General features: G+C 38.0%; 1 protein-coding gene across 1 annotated transcript in view; it reads left to right on the top strand.

The window, feature by feature from the left end:
- Positions 1-23,253, top strand: part of SBF2 (SET binding factor 2) — a 320,494-nt gene that overhangs the window by 197,218 nt on the left and 100,023 nt on the right. The window contains exons 14-20 of the mRNA XM_075163145.1: positions 740-817; positions 3,139-3,252; positions 3,778-3,906; positions 4,673-4,771; positions 11,027-11,231; positions 13,528-13,637; positions 15,116-15,265. Coding sequence (XP_075019246.1) covers positions 740-817; positions 3,139-3,252; positions 3,778-3,906; positions 4,673-4,771; positions 11,027-11,231; positions 13,528-13,637; positions 15,116-15,265 — 885 coding nt within the window. The remainder of the gene's footprint in view (positions 1-739; positions 818-3,138; positions 3,253-3,777; positions 3,907-4,672; positions 4,772-11,026; positions 11,232-13,527; positions 13,638-15,115; positions 15,266-23,253) is intronic.

The raw sequence follows: 23,253 nt of genomic DNA, 5'->3' as shown, positions 1-23,253 counted from the left end.
ACACTGGAAATGTGAGATTTAAAACTACGATTCCTGCCAACATTCCTGTTTTTAGGAGAATTTATTACCTGAAGTTAGAGTTAATATCATCAGTAGTTTACTATTAAAATATTTTTTCACTATTCAAGAAGTAGTGATTTTTCCTTCCTAATAATGATTTTTTAATAAGAGTTCAACCTCAGTGTTTGAGCAGCATTGTTACTATTCATTTTAGATTCTTTTCTGTTTTCATAAATTCATTTCAACATTGTCTTGAAGTCTAACAAGTGAACAACCTATTAGTCTTAAAGTTTATTTGTATGATGACCCTATATCAATATTCAAGAATGATTGATTCTGCATTAGGGCATCACGAAAAAAAAAGTAGTTCTGTTTGTCTTTTCACTGTCGTTGTCATGAGTTAGAAAACACCTTATTTGAAGGCTTCTGAACAAATCTTGTCTTAAAGAGAAGAATTTTCTGTCTGTTAATCTGTTTCAGATGAATCAACTCTAAAATACTTAACTATATTAGTTTCATTGACTGTAATAGGAGTTTTTGATAACTAGCTCACTTATAGAAACCTGAAGCTGAGAAATTAATCCCACCTTTATTTCCATAAAGTCTTCATAATTTAACTCAATCTGTTATTTGAGCTACTTAATATCAGTGAATGTTAATTTGATAAAGAAGAAAAAAATAATTTGTCCTTTCCTCAGCAAAATGAGGGGAAAAAAATTTTGTTTAAAAAATTCTCTAGGTTTTGCACCCTGATTTGGAAACAGCGGATTATGCATTCCCTCCCCCACGAACAGCTTTATCACACTCAAAAATGCTGGTAAGATTTCTGTGTTATGTCTGACGTTCTTAAGTAGAAAACTGTTGAAATTTTAGCCTATCTTTCTTTTAGGAATTTCTACTTTGTGTTTTCTTTTCCATATCCTTTATAGTGTTACTGATGGAGCAAAGAAATGCTATTGGACTTTGCATTCTGCCCTCTAAAAGCACTTCAATGGGTTAGAAGTTTTTATAAATGTATTTGTATTAATATGGAAGCACCTTATTTTCTTCTAATATTGCTGTCTGTTGAGTTAAATCTGTGCCTTCTCTATTTTGTAGACCAGTAAAGGTGCAGAATTTTACATGAGTGGACAAACTAGTCTTGTGTGTGTGTGTAAATGTTAAAATTAAGTTCTCATATAGACCCCCCATCCAACCCCCCAAGAAAAAAAAGGTTCAGAAACATTAAAAATGTCATTCAAGATCTAGATTTTAGAGTAAATATGAGTAAAGATAGAAGTGGTAGCTGTGTCAGCAAAACATAAGTCACTGGTTTTACAATAATAATGATAATTATTATGCATTGTATGCTTGAACATATTGGGAATGGAGTTGTATGGTTTTTAACATTGGATTTGGCTTTAATGAACCTCAACCTGAAACAATATGTAATTGTCTATACTAAAAAAAAGTCTGTAGAAAGTTTTCTACTAAAATCTAGTTAATTTAGATTAAAAGTAGTTGTGAAGCCATGATAACTTAACAACTTGGTAAAGCTGCTGGTTTTATCTTGTAGGAGTGTCTAGAATTGAACATGAGTTGGTAGTCCAAGCTAAAATCCAAAAGCCAATTCAATTTAAGAACACACCTCGGGTTTTTTGTGTAGGTGTATTCAAAAATGTAAAACTCTGAAGTGGTACAATGTATTTGTTGTTCTAATTTCTTGCTTTAAGATTGTTTTTTTTCATTGCTGAAGACAGAAAATGTCATCCAGATTTCATTTAAATGAATAGTAAACTTCAGCTAAGGTCTCACTTTGAATGGTGAAGTTACAAATTAATGTAATTTTGTATTAAAATAAGAATTTTTTTAAATCTGAAAGAAACAACCATGTTCTCAAACAGTCCAAAAGTCAGCGTACAAATGTGCCTGTTAAAATCCTAGAGAGCAGCCTGGACACAAAGAAAATGAGAATATCTCTCAGTAAAGTGAGCCCTTAAAAAAATTAAGTTAAAAATAGAATAACACCAGTCATGTTCCAGAGAAGAATAAACAGGCATCTAAAAAAATATTCCAATAGGGACAGCTTTATAGAATCTTGTATATATTTTTTTTAAAAAATCATTACAAGCTTTAACTTATTTAGGTTGTATTTGCTTGTTGATTAGCTGATCAGCTGTTTACGTGATTCGTTAATCTAATATTCTTTGCTGCTTGTAACTTTTAAAGTTAGAATTTGTTTTAAAAATCCTTTGAGATACCGTAATACCTAAGGTCATAAAACAATTTTTAGGTAGCAGTCTGAGTAGGTATCTGAGCTAAGATAAAATAACGTGGGTGGCACAGGATTTGATCAGTCTTCAGTTGCATCTGGGCCAGCTGAAGATGTCACTGCCCCAAGTCTGCCCCCAGCTGTTCACATCATTTCCATTAACCTGTAGATGTTCATGTAAGCACTCCCTTACTCATGTAAATCAAAATAATCCAGAACTTTAGAGATCTACTATTGTAAACTTTTTAAACTAAACCTGGCTTATTTTGGCTGCAGTAGATTGGCAAGTGAAAATATGAGTTGGAAGAGTCCTAGACAGGTAGCTGAGCAAACATAGAGCCGTCTCCTCAGCTGGCAGAGCCACAGCAGATGACTATGGTGATGCTCTGAGCCTGGTTCCTCAAGCAGCAGCAATGCCAGCTTAGGCTCCTGTGGTTCCCTGCCGCCCCTGCCCACTCCAATGGCACCGCATGTGTAGTGCTGCAGAGCCATATTTATTTTAGGGAATAAATCTAGGCTAAAATACCCTCTTTCCTTTATTTAGCATCAGTTTTCTCTCATGGCAGTTCCTTCATGTGGTTCACCACGTGACCACCCCAACAGTTACGCTTGCATTGCCCAGAGGCTGTTGTGCAGGCATAGAAAAGAGCAGTAGGAGTACAGGGGTGAATATGTACTAAATCTATCATTGCCATCTGAGGACAGGTCAGTGAAACTGTAGCCTGATATAAGATAACTTCATATGTGTACAAGTATCTCCGCTTCGTATGCTACACTGCTGCATTGTTTGATTAATTTGTAGGCGCTTCTCAGTTAGCTTTATACAAAGTGTGAAAAAGTTTAGAATACGAAAATGTTTTGACAGCATATTCAATTACTGCTTACAGGACAAAGAAGTGCGAGCAATCTTCCTCAGGCTATTTGCACAACTTTTCCAAGGATACCGGTCATGTCTTCAGCTGATCAGAATTCATGCTGAACCAGTGATTCATTTCCATAAGGTAAAAGAGAAGCAGTTATGTATATTTAGTTAGTATTCATTTGTGTCACGTTATTCCCACGAGCTTGCCTTTTGAACAAGCGTTAAAGTTTAAAAAAATAAAATAAAATAATCTACATGTGATAAGCATGTGATTTTGACATAGCACTATATAAATGCATTTTAGTGGGGTTAATTGCAGGGACAGTGATGAAATGTGAAACAAAGTTAACATTAAAATTTAATACAAAGAAACATTTGAGGAATCATTAAAGAATTTTGAAAACGTGTGTAATTAGAAAACAATACTTGAAAGTACTAGTTTCTGTCACTGCCTGTGAGATTTACAAAATGTGTGCATCAAACTTCCTGTTACATCACTCCTGAACTTAGGTATAAAAAGATACTAGGTAATACAAAATATTTAATTAGAAAGTACCACATATTACTATAAGCTGGTGAAAATGTTTAACTGCTAGTCCATAAATAGTTGGTTGTAGTTTTGATACTGATAAAATACATGCATTTTTCTCTACCTTTATTGCAGGCAGCCTTCTTGGGGCAGCGAGGCTTAATTGAGAATGACTTTCTAACCAAAGTTCTCAATGGAATGGCATTTGCTGGTTTTGTGTCAGAGAGGGGTCCTCCTTTCAGAGCCTGTGATCTTTTTGATGAGGTGAAAACTGTTTCTATATTCCCAAGGAAATTAAAATGTACCTATGATATTTCAGCATGTGAAAAACTGTTGAAATACTTCTGAATCCTCACTGTTTATTATATAAAGTTTATACTAAACTTCTCAATTCTCATTTTCTACTAAGCATACATTTCTAGCTTACTTGCATAAAATTATACCCTGCTTATATGTATGAAGTTGAACAGTTGTATAAATCATGGTAATGCTGTTCCTATTGTCAGGTTTGGAACTTCATAATGCATCACATATGCTAGTACAGAATTATTTTGAGTAATTTAATTATATTCTTAGAAACATTGAAAAAACTAATTGAGAAATATTAAATTAGATACATACCCAACAATATAAACTGGGACAAACATTTTTTCTTTTAAAAAGTAATGCCATATTTTTACTGTGCAGGCTTTTATTTGAATGTAGAATACAAATAGAGTTTGGTATTAATTCTGTATAGTAGTAGTATATATGAGAAATACGGATTGTGGTATAAGAAATGTTAAAGGAATGTTTTAGGTATGTAGGACTTTCTGTGTTAGGTGGGACTATAAAGTCTGGTAACAGAAGCTCTATAAGAAAGTGAAAATGTCTCATGTTCCAGAGCAACGTGATATTGCACATTTTTCAGTGTTCAGTTTTCTTTGCTCGGTTTCAATTTCAGATTAACATTTCTTGACTTAAATAGGAAAGAAATTATTTTTAGTTGAATTATCAACGTTTTTATCCTTTTTGTTTGTTTGTTTTAAAGTTGGTAGCCTTTGAAGTTGAAAGAATTAAAGCTGAGGAAGGTAATCCACCAAAAATGATAAAACATATTAGAGAACTTGCAGAACAGCTCTTCAAAAATGTAAGTTTACTATACCTGCCGTACTTTTAGAGTTGAGATACTAACATTGAAAATTCTTATTTCTCAGATTGATCCAGTATCTGAAAATGGAAGTGACTGCTTGTGGTTGTCATCATCTGCATTATGACAAAAGACTTTGGAAGTTTAAATGTCACCCATTTTGTACATATGAAGGAAGTTCAATATAGTAATATTGATTTATTAATTCTAATATTGATTTACATATAGCTACTATTTTCTTAGTGTGTATTCACATAATGTATATAAACTGTTATTTTCTCTGCCGCAACCTGTCCATGCCAAATACATCTCTTTTCTTGCCTCTCAACACTTTTCATATGAAAACTGTACATGCAATTTGGCATAATGTATACTTTCAGCAGATCTTTCCTGTTGTGCAACCCAGTCCCTATGGTTTGTGTGCTCAGCAAGCACTATTTCATTTCTTACAGCCTGTTTCTTGGACTCTTTAGGTTTCCTAGAATACCATTTACAGTTTCATTCTTGCCTTCCTGTCATGCCTTTATGTTACATGGTGCTTTTGTAAAATCTCTTATCATTCCATTAGCTGGGTTCTTTTTTGTTGTTGTTGATTTCTTTTTTTTTTTTTTTTTTTGGCATCAGCTAATATCCCTCCCCCTCACACTTCCTGTTGCTGTTCAGACTCCACAGAGCAGTATCTATTACGCAGTCAGTTAATACCTTTATCGCCCTTTCTTTTCTGTATCCCACTTCCCCAAAACTATGATTTACATCTACACTTCTATAAAAAAAATCACAAGAATTACTAAGTACTGCTAAGTTCCGGGGTGTTTTGGAGAGGCGTGGGGGGTGGGTTGTGTGTGTCTTTTTTTTCCCAAAATGAATTGCCTTTAAGCATTTTGTCAGTGTCAATGCAATCTTTGTTTGGGGTAAAATTAGTATCTTTTCCATAGGAAATCCAAAACTTTACAACCAGTGCATTCAGCAATCTTTGTGTCAGTAGATTTTGGATGGAAAAATATATCTATGTATTTCAAGTAAACGGAATATGTGAATAGTAAGGTGTGTGAAATGAGGTTAGTCTGGCTTTAATATTGTACTTGGTTGCAGAATTTGCTCCATCTCTCTTTTCCTCTGAAATTGCCAAACAACTGTTACACTTTTTTTGAAGGAAAGAATTGATACACATTTTAATCTACCTAGTTGATAATAGACATTGGAAGAGAGAGCAAATACATCTTTGTGGACTAAAACCATTTCACATTTAAAAACGTGTGCGAAATGTTGTCTCTAGTCCGTATGTGGTGTAGCATACTTACTGGAGTATTTTAACACTGATATCCTTACACTGACACTTCAGACTTATGATAAGAGAATGTATGTTGTGGAAAATGAAGAGAAACATCAGGCGTCAGAATATTTGTTACATAGATTCATTTCATCTATGAGATTTCATCTGTAATAAAATATTATTTATTCCATGGTATACCTCCTCATCCTATAGCATTCTCTTAATTATAAGTACTGATGGAATCATCTTCTATTAAGAGCTAAAATTAAGTTACTGGAAATAAAAACTTCTGAATAAATATTAAATTCTCTACTACTAATTTAATAGTGGTGCTGCATATAGCAACGTGCAATTCCAAATTCAGGTCTTTCTTTTTCCTAATGTCCAATCTAAACCTCCCTTGGCGCAACTTGAGGCCATTTCCTCTTGTCCTATCACTTGTTACTTGGGAGAAGAGGCTGACACCCACCTCGCTACAACCTCCTTTCAGGTAGTTGTAAAGTGCGATGAGGTCTCCTCTTCAGCCTTCTTTTCTCCAGGCTAAACAACTCCCTTTCCCTCAGCCGCTCCTCATCAGACTTGCTCTCCAGACCCTTCACCAGCTTCGCTGCCCTTCTCTGGACATGTTTCAGCACCTCAATGTGCTTCTTGTAGTGAGGGGCCCAAAACTGAACACAGTATTCGAGGTGCGGCCTCACCAGTGCCGAGTACAGGGGCACGATCACCTCCCTGCTCCTGCTGGCCACACTATTTCTGATACAGGCCAAGATGCCGTTGGCCTTCTTGGCCACCTGGGCACACTGCCGGCTCATATTCAGCCGGCTGTCGACCAACACCCCCAGGTCCTTTTCCTCTGGCATCTTTCCAGCCACTCTTCCCCAAGGCTGTAGCGTTGTATGGGGTGGTTGTGACCCAAGTGCAGGACCCAGCACTTGGCCTTGTTAAATCTCCTACAGCTGGCTTCAGCCCATCGATCCAGCCTGTCCAGGTCCCTCTGTAGAGCCTTCCTACCCTGGAACAGATCAACACTCCCGCCCAACTTGGTGGCATCTGCACACTTACTGAGGGAGCACTCAATTGCCTCGTCCAGATCATTGATAAAGTTATTGAATAAGATTGGCCCCAAAACTGAGCCCTGGGGAAACACCACTTGTGACCGGCCGCCACCTGGATTTTACTCCATTCACCACCACTCTCTGGGCCCGGCCATCCAGCCCGTTTTTTACCCAGCGAAGAGTGCACCCCTCCAAGCCATGAGCCACCAGTTTCTCCAGGAGAATGCTGTGGGAAACAGTGTCAAAGGCTTTACTGAAGTCCACATAGACCACATCCACAGCCTTTCCCTCATCCACTAAGCGGGTCATCTGGCTATAGAAGGAGTTCAGGTTGGTCAAGCAGGATCTGCCCTTCATAAACCCATGCTGACTGGGCCTGATCACCTGGTTGTTCTGTACCTGCCGTGTGATGGCACTCAAGATGATTTGCTCCATAACCTTCCCCGGCACCGACGTCAGGCTGACAGGCCTGTAGTTCCCCACATCCTTCTTCTGGCCCTTCTTATAGATGAGCATCACATTTGCTAACTTCCAGTCAACTGGGACCTCCCCAATTAGCCAGGACTGCTGATAAACGACTGAAAGTGGCTTGGTGAGCACTTCCGTCAGGTCCCTTAGTACCCTGGGTGGATCTTATCCGGCCCCATAGACTTGTGTGTGTCTAAGTGGTGTAGCAGGTCACTAACCATTTCCCCTTGGATTATGGGGGCTTCATTCTGCTCCTCGTCCCCTTCTTCCAGCTCAGGGTAGTGTGTACCCAGAGAACAACTGGTCTTACTATTAAAGACTGTGGCAAAGAAGGAATTAAGTACCTCAGCCTTTTCCTTATCCTTTGTCACTATGTTTCCCCCCACATCCAATAAAGGATGGAGATTCTCCTTAGCCCTCCTTTTGTTGCTAATGTATTCATAGAAACATTTTTTAATTGTCTTTTATGGCAGTAGCCAGGTTAAGTTCTAGTTGGGCTTTGCCTTTCTAATTTTCTCCCTGCATAACCTCACAACATGCTTGTAGTCCTCCTGAGTTGCCTGCCCCTTCTTCCGAAGGTCATAAACTCTCCTTTTTTTCCTGAGTTCCAGCCAAAGCTCTCAGTTCAGCCAGGCCGGTCTTCTTCCCTGCCGGCTCGTCTTTCAGCACATGGGGACGGCCTGTTCCTGCGCCTTTAAGATTTCCTTCTTGAAGAATGTCCAGCCTTCCTGGACTCCTTTGCCCTTCAGGACTGCCCCCCAAGGGACTCTGTCACCCAGTCTCCTCAACAGGCCAAGGTCTGCCCTCCAGAAGTCCAAGGTGGCAGTTCTGCTGACCCCCCTCCTTACTTCTCCAAGAACTGAAAACTATCATTTTGTGATTGCTATGCCCAAGACGGCCTCCAACCATCACATCACATCAGTATTACGATACTAAATTACTCCAAAGGAGATGGCAAACATTTGTATTTGTTTTCTAGTGGATATAGATCCTTTTTAAAATGAAAGAGCCAATAAAGCATTCGTGAATGTGCATATGTGCAACTTTTCACTTACATTATTTCTTAAAATCGGTGTCAAAACTCATTCATTGTAGTCTTTTCTTATGACGAGATTTATTTATACCATTGTGATTGACCTGCTACTTCACTGCCACTAAGTCAATAATTTAGTGTATTTAAGTCAGATTTTTAGTAGTTACGCATACATCTATCTTTGAATAAAACTCTGTGATGAGTAACATTGCTTCTGTAAGTTATGCCTAGAGCTGCCTGATTTTAAACTCACTGCATGACATATTTTGACATCTCGTTCCACAGTTTAAATAGTCATCGTATTGTAGCTGTGACAGTCTAGATACATATGACAAACAAGGTTTGTTAGGGAGGGATAATGTTTGTATTAGTCTAGCTGGTGGAAGTGGAAAATCTAGACAAGTTTTTGGCATATACTGCTTCAGTAGTTGAAGACATTAGGTCTACATTCCTAATAGCATACACAGCTGAGATTAGGTTTGTGATGGCCAAGATTAAAGTAACTCTTTCTGTATCTTTCCTCTGGATCTCTCTTCTACATGAAATGGAATGTGGAATAGTTATTCTCCCTTTCTGTTTTTTTCCTTTTTATGTCATCTGTTAGCCTCTGCTGAGATTGTGTTTCCCTTCCATGCCTTGCTTCTTTTGGCATCTGCTGCTCTCATCTCCCTAGCTAGGTTTTTCGCTTGTTTCATTAAACTTTCCTCTGCAGAGAATTTGTATGGCTAAATAGCTGGTTTGTTATGACTGCTATTTCTCAAGTTGATGCATTTGATCTCCTTGTTGCCTTTTGCTCCCATTAATGAAAGTATCAAGCTAGCTTCTGCTTACAAGTTTTATTGCAAGCTACTTGTGCTTGTACAACAGAAGCCTAATTGATTGAGTAGCACTCTTTGGCAGTGGTGCATAGCCAGTAATATGTAACAGCATAGAGTCAAATTGGATAATAGTAAATTCAAACATGATTAATGATAAGCCCTGGTATATGAATGAAGAGATGAGAATACCCTGTTCTGTTTGATTGATCGTTACACTCCTCAAGACGTGAGAGGTTATCCTGTGAATGGTGTTAGAATCCTCGTGGAACATGTAGATCTCAGCTGTATTTTGGAAAAGGTACAACCTCAAGCCAGAAAAAAACGCAAACAGGAAAGATTATCAACCATTTGAGGGGGAAAAAAAAAAAGAAATGGTGAATTTTCATATCTTGCGCTCTTTGGGATATCTTTCTGGAAAGTGTGTTTTAAACAAGCTGAAATCAATGTGGAGGCAGTTGAGTAAAACTTAGTGGTTTGTGATGTACATGGTTTTTGCGGTTGCTGAACACCAGAGGCAGAAGATGCGTGTCCACATATAGGAACACATATTGCACTGATACTGCATCTGAGATTGACAAACGCCAACAGAGCTTACCTACATAGAGCAAGTCTTCAAATACCCCACATACAGTCACATCTCTGTTGTATGGTACAGGGCGTGTTTTGCTAATGTCTTCAGTATTGCATGAAAATGTCAAGATCAAGGCAAATATGATAATTACATAATAGCAGATACAGCAGTTATTTTGGTAAAACAAATAAGTCGGTGTTCTGCAGTGTGAAACTGATTTTTAATTTTTTTTAATTCTGAAGACCTCTGCAAGAAAACCCAAAAGCAAGGATAAAAGCTTTCTTTGTGGCTGCTTATTACATTTTCTTTTAAAGAAAAAGAAAACAAAGACCATAAAAGAGTGAGTGAAAAAATCATGTAGGCAAACATTTATTTTCACAGTGGAAATTATAGAACAATAGAAGTCTTTTCTATCCTTTGAGAACACCCCAAAATCTGATGTGACAGCTGCTTTTTACTTTCCTTGCAGTTTAGGCCCATCATTTACTGTCGTTGATCACCTATACTAAGTTTTTTCATTTTTTTTAGTGCAAACAGTGAGCTGTGTGACAAATTTTTATGGGACATACAGAAGATAGGAAATTGGTCCCTAAAATGAATTTTCACTTTGTAGTCTTGATCAAAATGAGAGTATTTCTCGGTACTCGGTGAAGAGACTGTATGTTTTAATATTCTTCAGCCCTCTCTCTAATGAGGAGGTTGATTGTCAAACTAATTTCTATTCAATCCTAAATATTCTTTAAGCTGCATAAAATCAACTTAAGTTAAGCAGTGATTTTCTTTGCTCTCTTTCTTTTTGAATTTTGTATGTTGCCAGAAATAATTTTATAAAAGCCTTTAACAAAGTTGGAAGTATTACAGATAATGAATCAAGGATGATATGAATATGAAACATGATTTTAGTCAGCTGCATTAGATACCTGGCTTATTAATCTTGCAGGTATGACAGATACACAAAACAGCAATAAAATTGGATGAGACAGATGGTAATACTACATAACACATTTGTGTTATAACCTTTTGCTTCTGACCTGCAGGAGAATCCCAATCCCCACATAGCATTCCAGAAAGTGCCGCGGCCCACGGAGGGCTCCCACTTGCGGGTTCACATTCTCCCTTTCCCCCGGATCAATGAGTGCCGGGTGCAGGAGCTCCTCCAGGAAGGCCTTGCAAGGAGTCAGGGTGCCCCCCCTGCCACTCGGGGGGACAAGAAGTGCGTCGTTCCAGCGGGTCCCCCTGTTGGTATGTTTACTTGTTCCCCAACTTACCTATTTGTCATCCTATCTTATGAGTTGAATATATAATTAGCATGGCTGCAATGTGTTGCTCCCAATTTCATGTTAACACAGTATTTTTAGCAATCGTGGTAATCTTTAGTATATAGACTTGCCTGTTTGCCTTTGCATTTTTAAAAGCCCTTTTGCATCAGCCTTTACTAAGAATTCAAACATCCAGAGTGTGAGTGGCATAATTACTAACAAGAAAAAAGGATTTGATCTGACTTAAATTGAACTATTAAATTTGATATTGTCTACTGATCTAGGTCGGATGAATATCACTGTAGGTTACTTGTAGGACTAGCTGAACCAAGCTTTGAACTGTTAGGGTTTCTCATCTGACAGTAGTGGAAGAGACATGTAAATTATTGGAAAAAGGCAAGGAACAAACATAGCATCTGTCTCAAAATAAATATACCTATATTTAAATATAAAGCACAGATGTAGACATTGTAGGCCTGTCAATTTCATTTTGATGCCAGAAAAATTCTATTAGTAGTCACATTCATCAATATGAATGGTGACATAAACAAGTATGTTTAGTAAACTTGCAGGACACATGAAGACGGCAGAGCTTGCAAAACTTTTTAAGGATGGGATTAGAATTCAAATCAATCTTGAAAAATTAGAGATCTAGGCTCTGTTGAATTTTGTCCTTCTCTACTGTTTTTGTTAAGTGAGGTATTGCACTTGCATAGGCATGATCAACTGACTAGGCAACAGTTCTTCAGAAATTAATTTGGGGATTATAATGATCATAGGGCAAACATGACCCAACTATATGAAGCTATTGCAAAAAAGACAGACATCTTAGCAGGATGTATAAACAGGAGTACAGTCAGTGAACCCCATGGTGAAATGCTTTTGTTGTACTCAGTAAGACCTCAGCTGTTTGCATCCATTTTTGGACACTGGAAGGCTGTCTCCATTTTTGGTTCTATTGGAGGGAGTCCAGAAGAAAGCAACAAGAATGACCAGCAGTCTGGAGAATGTGACCTACAAGGAAAGATGGAGAGTTGTTTAGACTGAAAAATAGAAGACTGAGGGAACACATAATAGCAGTCTTCAATTACATAAGAGGCTGTTAAAAAAAAGAAGGGGAATAATCTGCAGTGATAAGAAGTAATGGGTTTAATTGCAGCACAAAAGTAGAGTTATTAGTCAGGAAAAACTTGGTAAAATGAGGATTGTGAGGCAGTTGAATGGATTTCTTGTGAAGCCATGGAGTCTCTGTTATCACAGAACTTTGGGAATGTATTAGACAAACATGAGAAATAACATAAATACAGTTGATCCTGTCTAGGGACAGCAGGATGAACTAGATGGCCTCTTGAGGCCGCTTCCAGGCCTGTTTCTGTTTGGGTTTATGTAAGAAGATAAATTCTATTCACCTGCCTTTGCTGTTGACTATATTATTGAATCTGTTATCATAGAGTACGTGCTTGTGTTCTGTTGTCTTTCTTTAAAAGGCTAGATGAAAGAGAAGGTTTTCTTTCTTAATAAGTTAATTTTTACGTCAAAGTTTGTTTTTCTTTTTTTTCCAAGGAGCAGCTTTCACACTCATACTTCCTGCTATCCTGTATGTCAAAATCCTTGGATATTAGGAGCTCATTATAATCTACAAGAAGGGCATATTCTGCATTTATATTCTATTTACTTGATAATAAAGAGAAAAAGAGAATGTTAGTTCTTCCATTCTGAATTTTCTTGAAAATTTAGAGCAAAACACCGCATTGAGAAAATAATATTTAGATCTCAGCAAATTGCAATCTAGATAAGAGAACAGGTTTGTCAGGTTTATTCCATGTCACAGAATTCTTGGCATGGCCAACGAATTCTTTAGGGAAAAATAGTTATCTACTGCTACAAAATATGCAAGGCTACATAGTTCACTGCACAACACACACACGCATATATATATATTTTTTTTAAATTAATTTGTATTTATTTATATATTTCATTAGTATGTTAGAGGTTGGAATAACTTTGTGCCTGTATGAGGCAAATAGAACAAGTAGTAAAGAGAATCAACCACTCTAGTTAAAATTCAGAACATGCTCTTCTTCAGATAGTATAGGAAAACCAAAGATTTAGGACCTTATGTTCCCATCTATATATGCCTACTAACGGTATTTGCTTAACAGAACAAAATGGAGGGCACGTTCAATTTTTTATTTTTTTTTTAAAAGAACTTTCTGGTAATCTTTGTGGCTCTTGCAGAAGACATTTCACACATGTATATTCTTCTTTTTCTTTGTTAGTTTCCATAATGGAAAAAGGAAGCACAGTTTTCAACAGTGCACAAAGGTTGGAAGTTGTTAGAAACTGCATCTTGTTCATTTTTGAAAACAAATTTTTGGAGACTGAAAAGGTAATAAAATTAAATTTTAATTTTCCCAAATAAGCCTCCGTTCTGTTAATGACCAAATGGAGACTGACCTTGTCACAAAGTACACTTTGAAATCCTGTTTCAAATACTAATGATTATTTAAACTATTTAAATGAATGAAGTAAGCAATAAAACTAATCATCTAAATGCAATACTGTGTGTAATATGAAGCTAATGGATTTGAAAACCTGTTTGTAATACTATGTGGGTGTGTTGACGCCCTTTTTGCTAATCTATATTACCATTATAAATAGTATTGTCCGTTATATTTAAAAAAGAGGTATATATTGGTCTAGCAGTATTGATTAGGAGGAATGTAAACAAAAGGCATACACAGGCATTTCAGTGTTTGTCAACCAATGCTCTTTTGAAATTTTCAGTACAGTAAATTTTGCTGGTGTTAAAATTCAATAATTTGATAGAACTCAGAGATGAATGTAAATATTTGGCATGTCTTCACTAAAATGTACTAGTGAGTTGTCATCCTTGAAATTCTTATTTTTTCACGTTAAGAAGTTGCCAGGTTTTGTAGATTCTGTCCATAAAGTTTTCCATTATTGATTCTAGAAAAATCACTCAAATTTACTCTCAAATCTAATTTTACATATGAAAATGACTGTAAAATTATTTTAAGAAATTTTTTGATTTCTCAAAAAAGTATCACCTGTATATCTCTGAGGCTGTGCAGCTCAAGATAGAAAATGAGCGTTTCTTGATTTGTAAGTTATGTTATGGAAATGCATATGGGAAAAGCCCTAATAAAATGTGTAGCTCTTTTTAAAGAGTTTTTAACCTCTTTCAGCTTACAGCCACTTGGAAAATTTCAGTAGTGTTTTGTCCCTCTGCAGGGTAAATTTGTCTTTAGACAATAGGCTGCCTTTTCTTTTTTATCTGTTACCACCCATTAAATCTAGTCTAAAGAGCCACAGTTGATAATCGCTGATGTAGCACTTGCTGCACCTTTAAAACATTGGCATAAATATTATATTGGCACTGTTTTAGGATAAACTGCATAACAGTCTTGTGGCCTCATTGCTATGAGAGGTATGCCACTTCTAAAGCCATTTGTCATTCACTGCTTATCAAAAAATATGCTGGTTGGCCTTGATATGCTAAGTTGAGACCTTGCCTGGCTGGTACAGAATAGAGCACTTGCTTTCAGGCACAATAATCCATTTCTGATTTCAATGCCTGTCCATATTCAATCATTTCTTTTTACAGATGTAGGTGAGAAATGTGTTTTAATACATTTGAAAAAAACATGGGAAAAATTTAATACTTAATGACTCAAGCTAAACCAATCATTATGTGAAAGTTTGATATTCAAGCCAATGAGTCATTTCTAAAGTTACTCTTTACTATACTGTCACTTGCAGTTTCTTAATAAAGAATGAATGGTATTCAGTGTGAATAGTGCCATTTAATTTCATTTCCATAAAGTTAGATTTTCTTGTCTCTAGACCCTGCCTGCAGCCCTGAGAGCCCTAAAAGGAAAGGCAGCTCGGCACTGCCTGACACAGGAATTAGGCCTGCATGTTAAACAAAATCGAGCAATACTGGACCATCAGCAGTTTGACTACATTGTGCGAATGATGAACTGTGCTTTGCAGGTACAGTATGTGAAGGTTTTGTTCTTTGGTTGTCTTTGTTTTGTTATTATAATAAGCAAAAAATTGTTTAGAGTGATGTGGAGAAGCAAAATAATTGAATTATAGGACCATGTACTACAACAATGTAGCAGATAGTACTTAGAATCATAGAACCATTAAGGTTGGAAAAGACCTCTAAGATCGAGTCCAACCGTCAACCCAACACCACCATGCGCACTAAACCTTGTCGCTAAGCGCCACATCTACACATCTTTTAAATACCTCCAGGGATGGCGACTCAACCACTTCCCTGGGCAGCCTGTTCCAATGCTTGATAATCCTTTCAGTGAAGAAATTTCTCCTAATGTCCAATCTAAACCTCCCTTGGCACAACTTGAGGCCATTTCCTCTCGTCCTATTGCTTGTTACTTGGGAGAAGAGACCAACACCCACCTCACTACAATCTCCTTTCAGGTAGTTGTAGAGTGTGATGAGGTCTCCCCTCAGCCGCCTCTTCTCCAAACTAAAAAACCCCAGTTCCCTGAGCTGCTCCTCGTCAGACTTGTGCTCCAGGCCCTTCACCAGCTTCGTTGCCCTTCTCTGGACACGCTCCAGCACCTCCATGTCCTTCTTGTAGTGAGGGGCCCAAAACTGAACACAGTATTCAAGGTGCGGCCTCACCAGTGCCGAGTACAGGGGCACGATCACCTCCCTGCTCCTGCTGGCCACACTATTTCTGATACAGGCCAAGATGCCGTTGGCCTTCTTGGCCACCTGGGCACACTGCCGGCGCATATTCAGCCGGCTGTCGACCAACACCCCCAGGTCCTTTTCCTCTGGCAGCTTTCCAGCCACTCTTCCCCAAGGCTGTAGCGTTGTATGGGGTGGTTGTGACCCAAGTGCAGGACCCAGCACTTGGCCTTGTTAAATCTCCTACAGCTGGCTTCAGCCCATCGATCCAGCCTGTCCAGGTCCCTCTGTAGAGCCTTCCTACCCTCGAGCAGATCAACACTCCCGCCCAACTTGGTGTCGTCTGCACACTTACTGAGGGAGCACTCAATTGCCTCGTCCAGATCATTGATAAAGTTATTGAATAAGATTGGCCCCAAAACTGAGCCCTGGGGAACACCACTTGTGACCGGCCGCCACCTGGATTTTACTCCATTCACCACCACTCTCTGGGCCCGGCCATCCAGCCCGTTTTTTACCCAGCGAAGAGTGCACCCCTCCAAGTCATGAGCCACCAGTTTCTCCAGGAGAATGCTGTGGGAAACAGTGTCAAAGGCATTACTGAAGTCCACGTAGACCACACCCACAGCCTTTCCCTCATCCACTAAGCGGGTCACCTGGCCATAGAAGGAGTTCAGGTTGGTCAAGCAGGATCTGCCCTTCATAAACCCATGCTGACTGGGCCTGATCACCTGGTTGTTCTGTACCTGCCGTGTGATGGCACTCAAGATGATTTGCTCCATAACCTTCCCCGGCACCGACGTCAGGCTGACAGGCCTGTAGTTCCCCACATCCTTCTTCTGGCCCTTCTTATAGATGAGCATCACATTTGCTAACTTCCAGTCAACTGGGACCTCCCCAATTAGCCAGGACTGCTGATAAACGACTGAAAGTGGCTTGGTGAGCACTTCCGTCAGGTCCCTTAGTACCCTGGGTGGATCTTATCCGGCCCCATAGACTTGTGTGTGTCTAAGTGGTGTAGCAGGTCACTAACCATTTCCCCTTGGATTATGGGGGCTTCATTCTGCTCCTCGTCCCCGTCTTCCAGCTCAGGGTACTGGGTACCCATCTAGCCCCATAGACTTGTGAGTGTCCAGGTGGCGGTAGCAGGTTGTTAACTGCTTCCTCTTTGATTATGGGGGGTTTATCCTGCTCTCCATCCCTGTCTTCCAGCTGAGGGGGCTGAATACCCTGAGGATAACTGCTCTGACTATTAAAGACTGTGGCAAAGAAGGCGTTAAGTACCTCAGCCTTATCCTCGTCCTTGGTGGCAATGTTCCGCCCCACATCCAATAAAGGATGGAGATTCTCCTTGTCTCTCTTTTTGTCGTTAATATATTTGTAAAAACTTTTTTTGTTGACAGTGGATTTAAGATATTTTGTTGTTGAAAGGGTAAAAGACAAAATGCTCGGGTCTATACAGATCTACCTGATACGAAAAACAGGAAGAAAACTGTTCCCATTATTAATAATTTAGATATAATTTATTTTGGTAAGTATTGAAGTGATTTATCTTAATGGCTTTAAGTGCCTTTTTAATGAATGGGTGTTAGCTTTTCCAGGTCTTTTTCAACTCTGAGCTCCTAAAATGTGTATTACCCACTGCTTAGTTAAAAAAAACGTAAGTTTGTCCTCTTTGTCATCACAAGTGCAAGCATACTTCAAGAAGAAAGCAATACTTTCTGCTTCCATGATTCATGGTGACAGTTCTACTTGTCACGTTGACATCTTAGTTGTTCAGAGACTCACTGAAGGTGTTTGCAGTTCATCTACTAAGTTATTCTGCTGTTAAATAATTTTGTGCTGAATAAACATCAACATACGGTGGCAGCTACCTATGAGAGTAAAATATGTGGATGACTTCTTTCGACTTCCATTTGAATAATTGTTCTTTAGCTTTACTTGTTGGCAATTCATTGTCAGAAATATTTTATAGACATCAGTGTTTTCAGTTTGATATCTGAGAATGTAGTAGTATTTTTTTTAATTTGTAATGTGATCACATTTGGTTATAAACTGCGTCTTGTTGCCCCTGTCTAAGTTATTTTATCAAATTAGGGATTTGATTGAGACATTGGCATTTTAACCCCACCTCTCTAACCTAAAAAACATTGAAATTATTTTGCAGCAGTTTGTTGACCCGTATTTTTAAAAAAGTGAGTGCTAAATACAGCTTTCACTTAAATATAGAAATAAATTAACATTAACTGAGCAAATGCTACCTCAGGTCACCATCAAATATGTCTTGTTGTCTGTTGTATTTCTTGTTTGTTCTCAGTAGATATTTTTCTACTGTTTGGAACAAAATTCAACTTTGCCTGAGCAGTGGTCTTTGCAGTAAAATTACCTGCAGTTAGCAGATGAAAACTGGAAGTTTAGCCTCAGAGTTGGAAGAAAAATTGAAGTTATCTGTGAAACTGTATTTCTCTGCCCAAAATCATGACCAATGGAAGACTGCACCTGCTGTGTATTCCAGAGTTAGAAATTTTCTTTCAAACCAGAAAACAGAATTGTCTAGATGTGCCACAGATCTTGCTTCAACTTGTTTGATTTTTCCTGGGATAAAAAAATTGAGATGTCTTTAGACAGTAGGAACGAAATACAAATCCTCTTCGTTTGCTATACCTTAGTACAAAACAGATGGCAGAAGAAAATGGGAAGTTGAGGAAATTGCCTTTGCTGAGGAAAGAAATACTGACATCACCTTTTAATAAGGCAATAAAATCCAGATTTTTGCTAGAAGAAAAATGTTTTTTTTTTTCCCAGTGATTTGAAGACCCAGGAAGGACCTTAATATTCATAGAAATGAATGTGTCTGAAGTCTTACTGAAGTTAAAATAGAATGTTTTTTTTCTCAATAAAGTTAGCAAATATAACTCAAATCATGTGGAGGAAACAGATAGATCAAGTAAGGAGGCACAGTTTTTATGCTTTTTTACCCCCAACAGTATTTTCATATCTTTGAAAATAAAAAAAGGAGATTTCCATTTCTCAGGAGTAAGTTTGGCCAATACGAAAACATCTGAACTCCTGACACTGGGCAGCTAGTAAGAAGTATTTAGTACATCTACTTTTATGACGTATGAAATTATTTATTAAGATAAAAGCATGATTTATAATTTGTCTGTGCACTTTGTTCAACTTTATTATTTGGAACAATGTGTAAATTGTGACATTTTGGAGCTTCCCTGTATCGGTTCAATAAAAAAATACATTAGCAAGAAGTTACTTAAGTTTGCCCTTGCTGCAGTGGGACTCAGCAAGTTAGCATTTTGCTGTAGAGATATGAATTCTGTTAGCTGCAGGTCATAAGACCAAGTAATTTAAACAGTGTCTGTTAAAAAGATACAAAAATCTAATTCAAGAAATGTGGTCTTAAGTGTAGATGTATTCAAGCTTTAGGGAAATACCACATTATGATGGAATTTTGGGGGGAGAGTTAGACTGCAGTATTGCTTTAAAACCTCGCCGAACTATTGGAATTGTAGAAACTCAGTCGTACCACCAAACATCTTCTCACAGATTTTTCTGTTAACGTTATTGCATGTTCCCATTGGCTTCTGTAAGATACAAACTAAAATATTGCTGTGGCCAGGAGGCATATAGCAGCTGATAAAAAAGCTGAGAAGAAGGGAAGGCCCTGGGCATAGTCGATAGGTTGGGCAGAGCCCTGGCTCTCTACTGTTACGCTGGGTTGAACTGGGATGTGTGTGCTACAAGCCCCTGCCTGATGCTTTTCCTGGGAAATACCAGTTTCTGCTGGCTCACTTGCTCATGCAGATAGGAAATCTGATGCTCCCCAGCCACCAAACCTCTGCTACTGATAATGTGAATTGTTGCAAACCACATATATTTCGAGAGGTACAGGTTGGCTGTTTCTGAAAGGAACTTTTGAACAAGAATTTCTATTATTGGCATGTACTGAGTTCTTTGTCTTACTGGGAACAATGCCACATATCACAAAACGAGGAAGATTGCGTTCTGCAAGTTTATTGCAGATCCCTCTGTTACTATTCGAGATTTTCCTGGTTGTTTAGTGTCAGATTTTTTCTTTTAATAGAACGTATTCTCTTGTTTTACTGGAGTCCATAAAAATAAAGGTCAGATGCTTTTTCAGAGCTTCTGTATACTCGTTTTGTAGATGAAGAGCAGTACGTTACCAAAATGCTAGTAATAATCCCACCATGTATATTGTTGCTGGTCTCACTATACTTGGTGTGACATATCTGCTACCACAGTGCTTGAGAATAGATTAAGGAAAAGGAACAAAATATTCATACCGTTGCTTCAAGTTAATAGCTGTTTTATTTTAGAGAAAAATTACTGTATTTCCCCCAGTATGCGATTTCTAGCCATTTTGCAACTGGGAGGGTGGTACTTTACTGATTTCTCTAGCGATGGCAAAACTTGGGCTTGCCAGATCTCTGGTGTTTGTCAGCTTGAATCTCTCAGTCCAAGACTGGCATTCTTTTGAACTATTCTTCTTTAGACTATTTACAGTCTGAAGGTACTGGGCAGGACCTCACTGCAAATTTTTAATAGGCCTATGATCTATGGAATAGTACAATAGAATTTCATATTAATCTGCCCTATTTAGCAGGTAGGCAGCTGCATGTCAAGCCTAGTGGTAGACTTCAGGTGGCTTTACAAATACAGTTAAGGTAAGACATGATGCCATAAGTCAACACTGAAGTGTTAAAAACATGCTTTACTCTGTCTTTTTGTGTTTGGGAATTTTGACAATCTACTGCTGCTGAAATGAAAATGAAGGAAGTATTTCTGATTATTCTTAGTAGTAGGAAGATCAAAATGACATGGAGATTGTATTGCTTGTTGATTAAAGCAGATGTCTTCTGATGAGGGCAATTAAATGCCGAGTTATTTGCTTTTATCTCTTCTAGGAGTTGTCATTGGCCATTTGCTAAAAACTTTATTGTCGTGCCCTCAGTAAGAATTTTTCCTGTGACAAATCATATACTCTGACAAGCATTTAAATCAGCCTGTATTACAGCAGTGATTAATACCTGTGATAGTGAAGCAGAAGCATTATGTTCTGTTCCATATGTTATATAACTAAATTACTGTTAAAAACCATCTGCAGTGTTGTGAAAACTTAATATATTGATTGACAATTCATTCATACAGATAGCACTCTAATGAGGAAAAAAGTGAAATTATTTCTCTAGAAACTGTTGCTGTGGTGTTTGCTATCTGCTGCTATTACCTCAAAATAATTTGCAATTACACATAATTTCCTATTTTAAAAGTTTTTTTTCTCTTTAATTTTCTGTAATAAAATGCTTTTCTCTGACATGTCAGAAAAGACTACTTAACTTTTTTGCAACTAAGAAGTCTATTCTTTTACAACAAAGGTACATCTGGGCCAGCATCTGTTCTCCAACAATGGCCAAAAGCAGATGAAAGATAGTATTGATTAATTTTGCCTCTAGAATTTCGCTTGTCTCTTTTGTATCGCTTTGGTGTAGTAAGGGCCTCTTTCTAGCACTTACTATACAGTCTGTTGTGAAAGAAACTTTAATATGCAAAATTAAAAACAATGGCATTTTATAAATAATATTAAATTTATTTTTCTTATGCAAATAATTTTTGTATTATATTCTGCCACCAGATAAAGTTTAAAAACTGTCGGTCAGTTCTCAGAATTCAGAGGTTTGCAAATATTGTCCGATAACAAGAAAGATTTTATTACTCCTGAGAGAAAATCAGCCGTGTGTGTGTCATATGATTCAAATTCTTGGCAATATAAAGGTTAAATGAACTAGCATTTCTCATTTTATGTTGAAAATTATGTTGCCAAAAGTCTTTATTTTGGAGGGTTATAGTAGGTTTCTCTCCTTTCAGACTTCTATTTCATGGCCTGCCTTTTGTTACTCAGTTTGACTTGCGTTCCTGGAAGTAGAGACTCTCAGAAGTAATGTTTGAACAACAGCAGTATTGGAAAATATTTTAAAGTATTTTAAAACATAGAAAATATATCATGAAGAGAAATCATGGGAGTTTAACAGGGCGACACTTAATTCTATTGATTAATCAGTTATTAACAATTTGTTCTTTTTAATCCTATTAGACATAGTCATGGTATTATTTAAGTGAAAGAAAGGAGATTCCAGTGTTTAAGGCTCAGACTTGAAACTTCCAGATTTAATTCCATATTGTACTGCAGATTTTTTTCTGTCACAATGGGCACATCATATAGTTTTTCTGGTCCATGGTTTATTACCCAAAAAGTAGAAATAACAGTTTTTCCATCCTGCTGACTTTTCAGGGATCCACCTGTAATGTTCTGGACTTAATAAAAGAAGCTGCTGTTTCTGAATCTTTCTGATGATGTCTCTTTCCCAAGAAATTGCAAGATACTAGAATATCATTGCACATGGCTGAATTGATGATGCTCACATAATTTCTCTAGGAAAAAAAATCGATGGTGCTCACATAATTTCTCTCTCACTGTAAAAGATTGTATTGCTGATCTGTTTTTATTTTTCCTTTCTTTGCTCTGAGGAACATACTGTTGTACTCATCCCACCTCATGGGATGGCCACACAGTCCAGAAAAAATCCATTCACAGGCATCATCTTACGAAATCTAGAAAATACAGTTTCTTTCTTTGCGGGATTGCCCGTGTGTGTGTGTCACTCAACATTGCAGACTTTTTAGCTTTATTACTGCTGTTAGAAGAGCAGCCCACAGTTACCTACTCTGCAGGTATCGAGGGAGATGACCACCTTGACAGAGCAGCAGCTGTTCTTCTCTGGGCCAGGACTCTCCCTGTGGAGGTGGCAGTGTCCAAGTAATTCTTTTTTGCATCATTTAGGGAGATTCGTTTGTGCAGTGGTCTCCACAGAGAGGTGTCTGGCTGGTTCTGCATGTGTGTCCAGGCACCAAGGTGGTTGTCTCAAGCTGCATTAAACTGCCTCTGTGGTTTTAGTTATTTCTATTTGAGGAAATTCTTTGAGGACCAGGCAGCAGAAAACCATGGCTGCTTTGCACGCTGGCTCTGTGCCCGCAGAGGTGTTCAGGAACGAGCTCGTGTGTGGCTGGGCACTTCCTAAATTGCTGTTTCCCTGCAGACTTCCGAGACCCTATTTCTAGTAATCTGAAAGTGTTTGTGACTTCCACTTGGACTTACCCTCCATAAGTGTTGCGTGAGACTGTTACTTAAAGAAAGGAAAAGAGAAGGATTAGCAGTAATGAGAGTCCCGTGATGTGCTGTCCATACCTACATCTGCCTTCAGCCTCCCTCTGTCTCAGGTTCTCAC

Source organism: Calonectris borealis, chromosome 14 (genome assembly GCF_964195595.1).
Source record: "Calonectris borealis chromosome 14, bCalBor7.hap1.2, whole genome shotgun sequence".
In the NCBI taxonomy this organism is placed as follows: domain Eukaryota; kingdom Metazoa; phylum Chordata; class Aves; order Procellariiformes; family Procellariidae; genus Calonectris; species Calonectris borealis.
Note: the sequence above shows the minus strand (reverse complement) of the source record. Positions and strands in the feature narration are given on the sequence as shown.